At 40.5% G+C, this 14,870-nt stretch overlaps 1 protein-coding gene across 2 annotated transcripts in view; it reads right to left on the bottom strand.

Moving 5' to 3' along the window:
• QRFPR (pyroglutamylated RFamide peptide receptor) overlaps positions 1-13,787 on the bottom strand; it is a 47,073-nt gene extending 33,286 nt beyond the window's left edge. For both annotated transcript variants that reach the window (XM_019418812.2, XM_019418820.2), the window contains exon 1: positions 13,098-13,787. In XM_019418812.2, coding sequence (XP_019274357.1) covers positions 13,098-13,437 — 340 coding nt within the window. In that variant the 5' untranslated portion in view covers positions 13,438-13,787. The remainder of the gene's footprint in view (positions 1-13,097) is intronic.
• Between the last annotated feature and the right edge of the window lie 1,083 nt (positions 13,788-14,870).

Here is a 14,870-nt window from a genome sequence, read left to right as displayed (position 1 = left end):
TAAGTCAAGATTTTCTGACAATATTAGAAAAATGTGGATGTTTTTCCCCAGTTCTCTTCCTTTTTAAAAGTTTTTTTTTTCCTTTATGCTATATACCTTTCTCCAGGAAGAGAGAAAATGGGTGTAAGTGTACAGAGTTGCTTTAAAAAACAGAAAAAGTCTTTCTTTGACATATTTACTACAAGAAAGGCCTTTAAAAATGAAGTCTGAAAAGGATAAAAAGCAAAGGCAATTGAAATAACTAACCAAGATTCATGCTTAGCTGACTTGAAATGTTCATCATTGTTATTGAAATAACTTCACAAATATATTACAGAGAACTGTTCTTCCAAAAATTTGAGAATTTCACAGATAGTTTAAGAGACATAAATTAGTCAGTTAACCTCTCTGGATTCCATGCAAACCTAGTGCATTTTGCGGCCTCTAGGAATTTCCTAAAGAAGGAGCCAAAACTATATTTTATCTCAGGCCAATCCTGCCAGGCAAATGCACTGCCTTTTCTCTCCAACTCTGTCGAAGGAGTGGCCCCATATGAACCCATGGGTCACATGAACCCACCTATTCCTCCTAGCCTTTTGCTGACATTTGGGCCCAAAGTCTAAGCCAGTCAAATTCCTTCTCTTTGGATTAAGACATAGGAAACAGAATAAGGACTGTGAGATGAAGCCGATAGATATATAGAAAAGTCATGAGTAAGAGTGGCGGCCACAAGGGTTATGAGAAAGTAGAAAATCTAAAGACAAACAAATACGACAGGGATAAAATGAGCATTAGAGTTCTCCTGGCTTCTTTCTCTCCTCTACCCTTTTCTCTTTAACTCAAAGACATGCCTGCTGGATGGTTCTCTCTATGGGCTGTTTCATTAACCAGATTGTATGTAATAATTGGGGTCACATATCAGGATGGGATATTTGCATAAATAAGACTGAGATTTAAAGACAGAGAGGGAGAGGGTAGGAGACGGAGGGAGATGGGTAGAGAAGGAATAGAAATAGGGAGACCTGAGAAAAGACTGATGAGGATGAATAGAAAGAAGTAGGTAGTAAGAATGCCCACAGGTAACTGAAGCATATGTTCTTAACCAAGGGAGGCTTCCTTGGGATGGGATAGGGAAGTTGAGAGACCTTGACATCCTGCATTACAAGATGAGGGCACAAGTCAGTGATAGCTTTTGAATTAATATCACTGAGGCAGAAGTACAGTCTGGGGTGTTCTGAAAAGACACATGATCTTTGCATGGTGAAAAAAGTTTTGTGGGGCACTACTACGTGTAATATTAAAGACCTGAATGAAATGGAAGAGAGGGATTTCAAGAAATAATTTTGTGAGTAATGAACTAAAATCTTTGAAAATTTCTTTGATCAAAATTATTTTACATTAGTGTTGGTCACTGGACTAAGTCTCTTTGAATGTGACACTGTACCAAGCCTGAGCCACCTGGAACCCTAGGATTTATTCAGCTTTCCAAGAATAGAAAGCAGAAAGGGAAAGATATGTAATGGTAAAAAGACCGACCAAACCAAATGATTGTACACCATGGTAGTACAAAGCAATCAGACTTAATAAGCAAGTTTTTGTCCACTGGTGGACTGGAGCAAAGTCACATTCATGGCTGAGCCCTGGAGATTCATGAAGTCTTCATGCTGAACTCCACATAGCTGCTGCTTTGGATCCCACTTCAGTTTTCATGAGACCTACCTGCTACTGTCCCTAAATTCAAAGGAGATCCCTCTATTCTTTACTACAAAATAGGCTTGCCATACTCCAATTATTTGAGGTAAATTGAATCTTCATTCCTTGCAACCAAAAAAAAGCAAAAATATATACAAAAGATAAATATAATCTCATTCTTCCGCATGTTGCGAAAATAAATACAACTGATTCCTTAAAAGTCTCAAATATTAGTACAATGACGAATAAGGTGATATACTTTAATGCATCCAAAAATATTTATTGAGAAGCTACTAGGTGATACTGAGAACTATTACCATGCAATTAACTAAATGATGGATAAACAAGAGAGATGAAGTCTTTGACTTTATGGAGCTTACCTTCTAATGCAGAAGACCAAAAACAGGCAAATAGATTGTGTCTTCAAAGTCATAAAATTCACATGTATTATTTCCTCAACACTGAAAATCTAATTTGAATAATGTGTTTATTGAATAGACCAGCTATTTTTGCATCTTGCAAACACAGTGTGAAGATCTATATTTTACACCTAATGATTCTATTTATAGGTAATACAAAATTTTAACCGGATCTTGCTTAGAGTGATGTTTTATGTCATTAAGTCTTCATTTAATTCATTTTAAGCAATAGACCAGTGCTAATTTTCAAAGCTCCATCACTCTGATTTTTTTTTTTTTAAGTAAAACTGTTCTTCCTCAGAATCCACTGAAGAAATCACTGCTTGGATTAGGTCTATATTGATACTTGGATTCGATTTTGACTCAATAAAATTCCTCCTTATAAAAAATAAATCCCTTATTGTTTGTAGATATTGCAGTAGAGGAAAAGTTTTAAAAAGCCACACATGTTGCCCTATCTGTAGAATAACCTGACAGTACTTCTAAAGCTGAGTCAATATGGACTTCTGGGAATATGTGTTGTGTGTTAGGGCTCCAAACTTTAGTACACAGGTGGGCAGAACCACTGAGAGTAAATATGCAGGAGTCTGTTCTCGTGAAAGTTTCTGAGGAAAAGACCAGGACAACTTTTTATTTCAGAAATTTGTCCTCCAGATCCCAGAAACTAGCATATGAGGTCTAACTATGTAGGCAAAACTGTGCACAAATGGGGCAGAAACAGGTGATGAAACGCAACCCGTTGCAGAAAGAGAAACCGTGCCCTGTGCCAGCATAGCAGGACGTGTCTGTATTAATACTAGCGTGGCAACACGGTGCCTATGGTCTGCAGTGTCCTGGAAAGACACATGGGCCTTGCAAGGAACTACAAAATCTATATCGGCCCCAACAAGTCTTTTACCACTTAAGCCTCTTTTCAGGATATGTTATTGCTTCCGAAATGAACAAAAGTAAGTACTCTTTTCTGTGTTTAGACTACAAATGATTAGTTTGACTTTTCATTGAATATAGAAGTAAATATTTTCATGGTAATTATTCAAGGCTTTGTTAACAAAACTAAGTTATATGTGGATGGGACTATTTATAGTTGTTTTATATAAGTGCATATCATATGTCATTGAGAAATTAATTCTGTAATTACAGTTTTTTTTAAACTCTATCATCCTTATTGTCTATAAACCAAATTAAAATAAAATTTACATTTTATTTTATTTTATTTTATTTATTTTATTTTATCTTAATGTTTATTTATTTTTTTGAGAGTGAGAGAGAACACAAGCAGGGGGTAGGCAGAGAGAGAGGAAGAGAGAAATCCCAAGCGGGCTCCGCACCATCGGCACAAAGCCCGATGCAGGGCTCCACCTCAACAACTATGAGATCACGACCTGAGCCGAAATCAAGGGTCAGATGCTTAACCAATTGAGTCACCCAGGTGCCACCCTAACATTTAAATAGTAATAATTTGCAGCCGTAAGTCACAATTAGCTTCCTTTCTTTGGGTGCCCACTAAGTTCTGGGTCCTTCACATACAGGGTCATTCACTCTCACAGCAGCCCTATAAAGTATGCATACGTTTCCCAAATTTACAGATGAAGAAGCTACAGCAAGGAGAAATAAAACAATTGTCCCAGTATGAAACACTGTGTTTGTCAACCTGCAAATAACACTGCAGATATTAAATGCATCTCAATTCTACAAAGAAGAGATTTTTTTAAATATTTTTTTTTACATGTATTGAAAGAGACTTTCAACCTCGTTTCAAGTTTTATAGGTGAAAAGTTTTATAGGTGGAAATGTGTAAATATTGTATACTTCATACTGAAATACAATGGGAAATCATAAGAACTGAATATGCATTAATATTTTTGATAAAATATAGTATGATGTAAATCTTGCATTTTGATGTAATGTATGCTGCTACATTGTCCACTGGGGGGCAACATCAGACATTATTTTATAACTTCTCAGCTTATAACATCGTATAACATCTCCTAATAGGAGCAGATGGAATGCAAGGAAATGTAGTTAATAGTACAGTAACTTGTGAGTCATAAATGGTGCGACAGGATTAAAACCCAGTATTGTCCACACTAAGGACCTACTCATTTTGATTTATATTAATTTTTTTTATAATTTTTTAATGTTTATTTATTTTGACACACAGAGAGAGGCAGCATGAGCAGGGCAGGGGCAGAGAGAGAGGGAGACACAGGATCCGAAGCAGGCTCCAGGCTCTGAGCTGTCAGCACAGAGTGGGACACGGGGCTCGAACATATGAACCGCAAGATCGTGACCTGAGCCTAAGTCGGTCACCTGAGCGACCTAGGCGCCCCTGAACCAAACTGTCTTTTTACCTCTTTTATTTCTCCTGTGTTATAAGAACACATTACATTTTAAGGAGAATTCCACTAGTCCTTAATAATCTACAATCTTTCTGGTACTATACGCGATGTATTTCTCAGAAACAGCCACAAGAAGAACAAATTTTGTCTTGCCTAGATAGATAAGAACAATAAACACTTGAGTACTTAAAAATTAATAATTAGAAATCAATCTTCAGGGGCGCCTAGGCGGCTCAGTTGGTTAAGCGTCTAAGTTTCCGACTCCTGATTTCAGCTCAGGTCATGATCTCACCTTTCAGGAGACCGACCCCTCTGGCTCCTTGTTAACAGCTCACAGAGCCTGTTTCAGATTCTCTGTCTCCCTTACTCTCTGCCCCTCCCTCGCTCACACTTTCTCAAAATAAATAAACTTTAAAAAAATGAAATCAATACTTAATTTTAAAGCAGGAATCAAGACAACAAAATTATCTGTGGATACACATTTGAGTTGAGATAGGGAGTTTTAAAGAAAATGTGACCCTATAGCTCCAGGACCATCTTTCATACTACCTGAAAAAGATATTCCAAGAATGAAGCTGCAAAACAGAAGGAAGTGAGGCTGGGCACAGAGAGGAAGGATGGTGGGCCTCCGGAGTCACTGTCAGAGGACCTAGATCCAGCTGTGCCAGAAGCTAACCCTAATCCTGAGTTTTTCAGTTCCATGAGTCAGAATACCTCCCCCCCGCCCGCCCCCCCGCCGCCCGCTCCTTTTCTTAAGTTAGTTTAAAATGGGCTTCTCTAGTTGCAAACAAGAATTATAATAAACCAACCACTGGCCAAAAAACATGCTAAGCTCTATTTTAGAAAAGCAAATGAAAAAGAGATTTTTTTTTATGCCTCTTAAGTGCCCAATGAATTTTTCCAAGTTTTGTCATTGCCAAATCCTTTTGTGTCCCTTTTTAAAAAAAGTTTATTTGGGGCGCCTGGGTGGCTCAGTCGGTTGAGCGGCCGACTTCGGCTCAGGTCATGATCTCGCACTCCGTGAGTTCGAGCCCTGCGTCGGGCTCTGTGCTGACAGCTCAGAGCCTGGAGCCTGTTTCAGATTCTGTGTCTCCCTCTCTCTGACCCTCCCCCGTTCATGCTCTGTCTCTCTCTGTCTCAAAAATAAATAAACGTTAAAAAAAATTAAAAAAAAAAAGTTTATTTATTGATTTTGAGCACGTGTATGGGGGGAGGGGCAGAGAGAGAGGGAGAAAGAGAATCCCAAGCAGGATCTGCATTGTCAGCGCAGAGCCCCACGACAGGGCTCAATTTCACAAATTGCAAGATCATGACCTGAGCTGAAGTCAAGAGTCAGATGATTAACCGACTGAGCCACCCAGGCATCCCTTCTGTGTCCTTATTTTAACCATGAAATGCTGTTGTCTCTACGTAGAGACGCATACAAATCCCACTGCTTTTACTACCATCCTGCAGCCTTCCAAGAAAACTTAGTGAATTTCTTGACCATGGTATCTTTTCTTCTTAAAGTGTGCCCATAATTGATTTTAGAGAAGATCACCCAGAGGTTAGCCTTGGCACATTTTTTCATTTGAGTTCCAAACTACCATTGGGTCTCTCTTTGATTTCTTTCTTTTATTTTTTTTAGTGAGTCTACTCTTCGTCAAGAGCTTTCATCATTCCCATTAAAAGGTTTTTAAAAAGCCCCATAATACTGTTGATTTTACATCAGTTTCACCATATTTAAATTTCCCCCAGAAACTCTGAAGTTTCTGAAATGCTATAGGAAAAGAGAAAATTATTATAACATGTGTAAGTGATGTTTTCTAATCACCAATCAAATAATGAAATAGTTCCAGTCTAATCCCTCTGCTCTGAGCTGGCCCCCCTAATTAAGATCTTTTCACCACATAATGTTCAACAATTTCCTTTAATAACCTATTTCACAATTTATCAAGCTGAAATCTCTAAAAACTCACCTGAATTTCTGTGTTGTGTACAGTGAGTGTTCGTTTTTTTCTCACCCTCCCTCCTTCCAGTTCTTTCTTCCAGTAAAATCCTTTTTCACAAATATGAAATGTTATGCAAAACCCCATTTATTAACAAGAGAGAAGGGGGCTATTTTGATAAAGCCGGGGAACCCACCTGTTCCATACACACTGACACCAGCCACCATGGCTCTGGGTAACATGCACTGAAAACCTTGCTGTGGGGTGTGCTAAGTTTCAGGGGCACCCCGGGGCTCAGTCAGTTAAGGGTCCGAGTTTTGCCCCCATCATGATCTCATAGTTTGTGAGTTCAAGCCCTGCCTTGGGCTCTGTGCTGACAGCGCGGAGCCAGGAGCCTACTTCAGATTCCATGTCTCTCTCTCTCTCTCTTTCTCTCTCTCTCTCCCTCTCTCTCTCTGCCCCTCCCCTGCTCACAGTTGGCCAGTCTCTCTAAAATAAATAGACATTGAAAAAAATTTTTTTTTATTTAAAAATGTTAAATTAGAGTTTCATTCTCCAAGTGAGAGAATAATTCTTTTTGTCTTTCATCTTACATCAGCCCAACATTTTAATCATTTTTGACTTCTTTCTAAATCCACCATGAAAGACTCCAAAAAAGTGTATGGCTTTAGTAAAGACGTGGCTGGGTACAATGGGAGAACTGTCTCAGAGTTCCATGTTGGATTCCATTTTATGCAGCTTACTTTTGTATTTTCCAAGCATTCTAATTCCGATTGCTTTTTTTTATACAACACATAGCAAACGTGTGCTGGCATAGGTAGCAGGCACTGTGCTATTTAAGCACTTTACATCCATTATTTCTTTTCACCTTCACAATAGCCCAAGCCTTGGTGCTGTCAACATTTACCCTACATCAGTGGTTCTCAACCTTGGCTACAAATTATACAATTCAGGAACTTCTGAAAATCCAGTACCTAGGTATCACATTCAGCCCAATTAAATCAGAATCTCTAAGGGGTAGGAACAGTCATCATTTTTTTTTAAATTTTTTTTAACGTTTATTTATTTTTGAGACAGAGAGAGACAGAGCATGAACGGGGGAGGGTCAGAGAGAGAAGGAGACACAGAATCTGAAACAGGCTCCAGGCTCTGAGCTGTCAGCACAGAGTCCGACACGGGGCTCGAACTCACGGACTGCGAGATCATGACCTGAGCAGAAGTCGGACGCTTAACCGACTGAGCCACCCAGGGGCCCCAGAACAGTCATCATTTTAAGAATTCCCCCAAGTGATTCCATCTGTTGGCAAGATTGAGAATCACTGCTCTAATAGGAATTTTCCTATCAGCTACTGAAAAAATTAATTTTCACATTTTTTTTTTTTTACCTAAGCAAGTAGTCTTCAAATGTAGTAAGTGTATGTGAAAGTACACTTCTCCCAGTGAGGCTGCCATTACTTAGGGTATTTTTGGAACTCCTTTTTTGTAATTGCTTTTAGTCAATTTGCCAGTCATCATTAGAAAATTCTTTTCAGTGCCCACAACAGGATTGCAGGGAGATGCATAGAGCTCTGGGTGCACACTTCCCCTGGCTGTGACTACACCCCCAGCAGGATGAAAGCCAGCAGAGAGACCTGTGGGCTCCTGGCAAGGCCATCAAGGCCTCCGCATCTCAATTTATTAATGCTGAGAACCATAAAGGAGGGTAAGATTAGAACTGATTTCCCAACTCCTTCTGGAAAGACTTTAGAATTAATCCCTTCATGTTTTAAGTTCACTTTTATCTCAGTCACCATGAGTCCTATTCTCCTAGACCATCCCTTGCCCCTGGACCCAATCTAGGCTCTTGATATCCCCACTATGACCCAAGGTCCCATTCCCTAACACGCCCCCCCCCCCCCCTGCTTTCTCCATAGTGCACTCTGGATCTCTGACATCAACGAAACCCCCTGCCTCACCCATGTTTTCTTTGAATGGCACCTCCCCCTTCTTGCTCTAACTGAAACCTGGCAGTTCCACAAGGACACAGCTTTCTCTACACTTACAATATTCCAGTGCACACAGCAGATATTCAGAGGATGGTGAATACAAGAATGACTCATAGTACTATTAATAATAATTTCGACCCTGGGCAGGGAGACAAAGTAAGGTGAGAGAATGGTGGATGCTAATTAGATATCCATGTGTAAATGCCTACTTTACAGATAAGAGAGATTATGGCTTACAATAATTAGATAATTAGATACTGGTTTCAGAATTATCACCAACAAAAGGAGAGTCCTGATTGTAGCCTCTATGCAGAAATGAACAATGGAAGAAAAGAGATTGAGTACCAGGCTTCAGGTGACACACACTCAAAAAATGAGAGAAAGTATGAGAATCACTGAAGGAAAGAATATAGAGAAAAAGACTGATATATAGAAAGCGAAGTAAGAAGGAAAAAGAGAAGCTTATGGACACCTAGAGAAGAGAGAAAAGTGTTCTGGAGCATTGTTCAGAAGCAAAATCTATTGTACTGAATTTAGTTGAAAAAAATTTCACCATACTGTCAGTAAATTTGGAGGAACATTTAGATATTTCGAAGAAATATATTAAAGAACGAAAAAAAGAGACAAAATAAGGAAGAACAGCCAGCAGATAAGGATAGGTAAATTCTGTGGTGCCAAGAACACAAAGGGCAAGTTCACTGCTGAAGTTGAACCAAACAGATTGGTGACTAGAATGCATACAGAACTTCCAAGGCCTGACTCCTAATTGCTAAGACAATAAAACCCCATCCTCACATTAGTGATTAAAAAAAATCATAAGCAAATGCTATTTACTATTCTTGGGGGCAGTGAATCTCTACTCCTACCAGCTCCATGTCGGAAGTTCTGGGGAGTAGTGTGGGAGCAAATCAACTGTTGATCACAGAGAGTTGGCATTAGGATGGTAATGCCAGATATACAGAAGGATTGAACATACACTTTCCTCAATGCTGAGCAAACTCAGATGCTGAATTAAGATCTTCTAAATTGAGTGTAACTCATATAAATAAACCAAATATTTATGGATATAATTTGTTGCACCTGTCATTTATGGTGTCACCACTGTACAAATGGAAACTCAAAGTTTTGCTCAGTGGTATGCTGGAAGACAACTGTATGGTTTTGAGTTTTGGGGTTTTTTCTTTAAAAAAGAAACTGATCTGCAGCTGCTGATGTCCACAGTGTAAATACTCCTACCATGACCGACTTCTTTTTTTTTTTTTTTTTAATGTTTATTTATTTTTGAGAGAGAGAGACAGAGCGTGAACAGGGGAGGGGCAGAGAGAAAGACACAGAATCTGAAGCAGGCTCCAGGCTCTGTGCTGTCAGAACAGAGCCCGACATGGGGCTCAAACCCATGAACTGTGGTGAGATCATGACCTGAGCTGAAGTTGGATGCTTAACCGACTGAGCCATCCATGAGCTCCACCATGGCTGATTTCAAGCCAACAATATGATGTCCCTGAATGGGGAACTGAGTAAAGATGAACACAATGGTCTCTGTAAGTCAGTGCAAGCTGGCTCCAGAGAGTCAGATGTAATTAATTTGGACTGGGGCCTGCACAGATCATTTTCAAAGTCTCTCAAGAGGTTCTCTAGGCAGCCAAGTCTGAAAATCATTACTTATAGTGGTGCTTCTCAAATTTTCATGTGCTTATGAATCACCTGGAGATCTTGTCCAAATGCAGGCTTTGACTCAGTAGGTAACATTGGTCCCTAGCAAGGGAGATAAGTGGACTAAAGAAGAAAACAACAGTCATTTATAGCTCTACCTTTGTCAGAAATGTTTGAGAGGGAGGCTTTGAGAAGTCACAAACTGGAGGTTCATGAATTATTCGTGGCCAAACCCACAGAGAGGTTCTTTTACACAATTCTACTTTTAAATTTGAATTACATGCCAAGATCATAACATTCCACATTCCCAGCTTCTCTGAAAAAAAAAAAAAAAAAAAAGGCAGTAACTACAACAACAACCAAAGAAGATCTGACACCCCTGCCTGCAGGGATCCTGCCTGCTTTAGGGGAGGTAGCAGACTTCCTTCTCCACTGTTTCCTCCTAGTGGTCTCTGCTGTTCCATTTATGTTTCCTATTTCACTTCTGAAGGAATTTGAGGGGTATTCATATTTTAGGTGTAGTATAACTGATAATATACTTTTTCTTCCCCATTTGCACTAGCCTACTCTTCTGTCTCATTTCCCACCATTGCTCACATATAAACTATATTCTTGAAATGGCTTACACAGCATTCCCGGAATTCATCACCTTTTCCTTTCCTCCAAACTTTGGATTGACCCCTGTTCCTAGAACACACTCCAACCTTCTTCCTTTGCTAGGAACAATCTGAATCATTCCTCAATATCTAGCTCGAAAGTCCTTGGTAAAGCCTTCCTGACTTCTGTGCTCTTGCAGCAGAATGGATTCTCTTCTATTAAATCCTAGATTTGCTTATTCTGGGATATTTCATATTCTCTGAGGCCCCAAAAGTCATTAGATAAGCTTTGTTCATTTTTTTGTATTACCAAGGTAAAATGCTTTGCCATAAAGAAGATCCTCAATAGCTTTATGGACTAATAGACTGTGAATTAACTTTGAACTATTAGATTACATTCCCTTGAAAGCTCTTTTGTTAATTTATCAAAGGAGTGTTGCAATTATTATCCTATCCTATAAAGGACAGGTTAAATCTGTTTGCATCACTTTCTCCAGAAACTCTGCAAGCTCTCTTCTTTCCCCTGAACTTCAATTTTGGTGTTACTTACTTGATTTATAAGAATATTTATTCTATAAATCTAGTCTCAGATAAACATAAGCCACCTAAAATCAAACAATCCTTAATAGAATTAATACCTTATACTTTCATGGAATAATAAATTGCTTCAAAGCACTTTTACTAACACATTTATCCTCACACTAACCTGTAAAATACATACCCAATGTATTACTCTTTTTCAGCATTTAGAACCTAAAGTGAAATGTCCTTCATGAACGGGGAAGCAAGGAAAACAGAAAGTTTAAGAAAAATCTTTGCAGCGCCCACCTAAGTCCTCTGAAAGAAAGATCCACCCTGTAATCTTTCCCAGGCTTGATCTCCTAGGATGGCTAGGGGCTAAACATCTGCTTTATTCCACTTCCAGGCTCCCAGAATTCCTAATATTTTATTGAGAAACTGAGGCTCAGATGTGTTGAATCGACATGTATCAGAGCCAAAGTAGTAATCCAGGTCTTTGAATTCCCAGTATAACACCCCACTTTTCTTAACTGTGTTTATCTTTACAAACAGAGCTATAATCATCCAGCAATACATATATGCTTCATAAATCTGTCTTCAGAAACATGCAGAAATGAAAACTCCTGTACCATTGCCTCAAAAAATAAGTTATATATGATGACCAAAAGTTTACCCATTAATTTGGCGGAGTTAGTTGCACCAGGCAACTTTAAAATGCCCAAGGACAATGATTTCATCAGAGTGCATAAGAAAGGCTATAACCCATAAGTCAGTTTGCAAATTCCTGCACTGTGTCACCCTCAAGTGGATGCTATGTTCTCTAATGTTTAATTTAGTTTTGGGAATATTTACATTACAGATGAGGTGGGAATCAAAGATTTTAGCCTCTTGACCCACTAATGATAAAATCCAATGCAAATTAATGGGGGAAAAAAAGCTATGCCAGGGAGAGAAAATCTCAAATTGTTAATGTAGGATGAAATGAACACCCGTAGTGAGATTTAAAGGAAGTAGCAAAGGAGTGGAAATGGCAGGGTTTAAAGGCATAATGACCCATTTCTCTCACCCTCTGTATTTCCAACCACTTTCTAAGAATTTTGATGAGGCCTCAAGGATGCACCCATCCATGACAATGGGGTACAACACAACCTGTGCTTCCTCCCCAAGGCACACCAAGAACACTGGTGACAATAGAAGACAATACTGCTTACGGATTACAAGGATGCTCTAAAGCTGTGTCTCTGGAAAGACTGAATCATTTAGGGAAGTGAAGTGTGTATTTTTTTCTCAACCTCAACATACTGCTCCCAGTTCAATGACTCTGAATGGCTTTTCTGCCATTTCCACTCCCCTTTTAAGGAAGGAGGACAAATCGCTGTCTCCTTCATCATCAGTCAGCAGGAGGTATGTTATGTTTTCTGTGTTCTTTCTCCCTGCTTGACTGTTAATACAATCTTTAAAAAGAAGGACTATTCCAAGATATATATATATATATATATATATATATATATATATATATATATATATATAATAGTTTAAATCCTCATATAAGAGTTAGATCTACAAATACCTGTTTGGAAGCCACAGAGGCAACTGTGGAGTGAGCCTAGAGGTATGCAGGAAGAGCGGATATCGAGACTTTTATTATGTGAAATATTTTTATCTTACTTTTATTGGAAATAGGGAAAATCCTGGTAATTATGGAAAAAGGAGCTGAAATAACAGGAGAGAGGTGCAACTCCCCACCTCACTGCCTTGTACGTTTCCTAGGCATTTTCCTAACTATGTCTTTAAGCGACAAGGAAAAGAAACGTTGGGCTGAATTAAAAGTGGCAAAAAACTTCTCTCCAAGTGAGCACAAGTGAGGAAGTTCTAAGAAGGAGCACTGGATTCATTTGGTAGAGACAGAAATGTAAGGAATAGAGGGGGCGGGAAGAGTCCCTTGGCAGACTGGGGTTTAGAGAAGAAGGTGCGCTCGCGGACTCACCCCCCAGCCAGGTGTCAGAGATGTTCTGTAGCATGGTGACCGGGATGCAGAAGAAGGTGATGAGCAGGTCGCTGAGCGCCAAGGAGCAGATGAAGATGTTCGTGACGGTGCGCATGGCCTTGCTGCGGGTCACCACATAGACCACCAGCGCGTTGCCAAAGAGCGCTAGGGCAAATATGAGCACGCTGGTGAGCACGAAGGCCAGCTTGGCGCGTCCCGGCAGCTCCGGGGTGTAGACAAGCGGCCGCAGCCCATAGCGCGCGATGAACTGCTCGCGCGTCAGGTTATGGTCCCGTAGCAGCCTGGAGAACTGCTCCCGGGTGATGTTGAGAGACTGCATGCCCCGCGCTGCCCGAGCGCCAGGCACAGCCAGCTACCCCGGGCGAGCAACGCTGCGCGGCGGGGCGGGGGCTGCGAGGGGACAGGGCTGGCGGCCGCCTCCCACCCTCGCAGGTCCGGACAGCCGTCTGGCGCGCAGACGGGCTCCCGATTGCACCCCAGCAGGTTCGAGAAGGAAAGCAGCGAGGGATCAGAACCACAATGAAGAGGCGGGAAGCCAAAGCATGGGAGGCTATCCCGTTGACCAAAACTGTTCGCAGTTCAAAGAAAGTTCTCTTGGTCCTCTCAAGGTTTGGAGCCGCGGTGTCGGGAATGCAGGAGCGCCGCTCCAGAGTCCTCGCGCCTCCGGCTCCCCAGCCTTCTGCTGCAGGGATGGCACGGGCTCCAGGAGCCCGCGGAGGGTGGGGCTGGGACTGGGCGGCGCGCCACTCACCTCCCTGCTTCAGGCGCTCAGACACCGCCTCCCACACCCTCAGGGAGAGGGAAAACCTCTCTCTGGCTCCCCGCCTTCTGCAGCCCTGAGCCTTTCTTCTGCCCCAGGTCATGCTTCTGTGTAAAACCCGGAATTGGGGTTTGTACCGTCTCACGGTTTCTCCTTTGACTAAATAATGTAGGCCACAGCTACCCGAGGCAAAATGGGATTTTTAATTTTTTCCCTATATTTTCAAAAATAATTACAGCACACAGAAAATTGCAAGGATAATACAGAGAGGTCCCAAGCATCCTTTATCTACTTTCTCCCGTGATTACATCGTAGTTAATTAAGGTACAATACCAAACCAGGAATTTGACATAGCTACAGTGTGTGTGTAAAGTCCGTCTTTATCCCGAGTGTAGATTCCCGTAACCATCACCAAAATCAAGATACAAAACTATGACCAAAACGATCTCCCTCCTGCTACATGTTTGTAGTCATACCAAGTCCCTCTCCCCTCCCCCGCAGCCCTGAACCCCTGGCAATTACTAAGCTGTTCTCCATCTCTATGCTTTTGACATAAGATTGTGTAAATTGAATCACAAATTATACCTTTTGATACTGATTTTTTCCACTCAGCATAGTGCCATTCAGATCCACCCAAGTTATTATTATTCCTTTTTTATTGCTGATAATGGCCCAGGGTTTGTTTAACCATTCATGGAGACGAGGACATTTTGGTTGTTTCCAGCTCTATTAAAAATAGAGCTGCTATGAAGAATCATGTACAGGTTTTTATGTGAACGAATATTTTTATTTCTCTGGGAAATGCCAAGAAGTTTGGTGGTTGGGTCTATGGTTTATATAGTTAGGTTTGAAAGAAATTGTCAAATTCCGTTCCAAAGTGTACCATTTTACATTAGCCATAGCGACATATGAGAGATTCAATTTTTCCACATCCTTACCAGCATTTGGCATTGTCATTGTTTTTTATATATGTTCTAATAAGTATGCAGTGA

Source organism: Panthera pardus, unplaced genomic scaffold (genome assembly GCF_024362965.1).
Source record: "Panthera pardus isolate Hobbes unplaced genomic scaffold, ASM2436296v1 HiC_scaffold_13, whole genome shotgun sequence".
Classification (NCBI taxonomy): domain Eukaryota; kingdom Metazoa; phylum Chordata; class Mammalia; order Carnivora; family Felidae; genus Panthera; species Panthera pardus.
The sequence above is the reverse complement of the archived record's forward strand: the minus strand, read 5'-3'. Positions and strand labels throughout refer to the sequence as shown.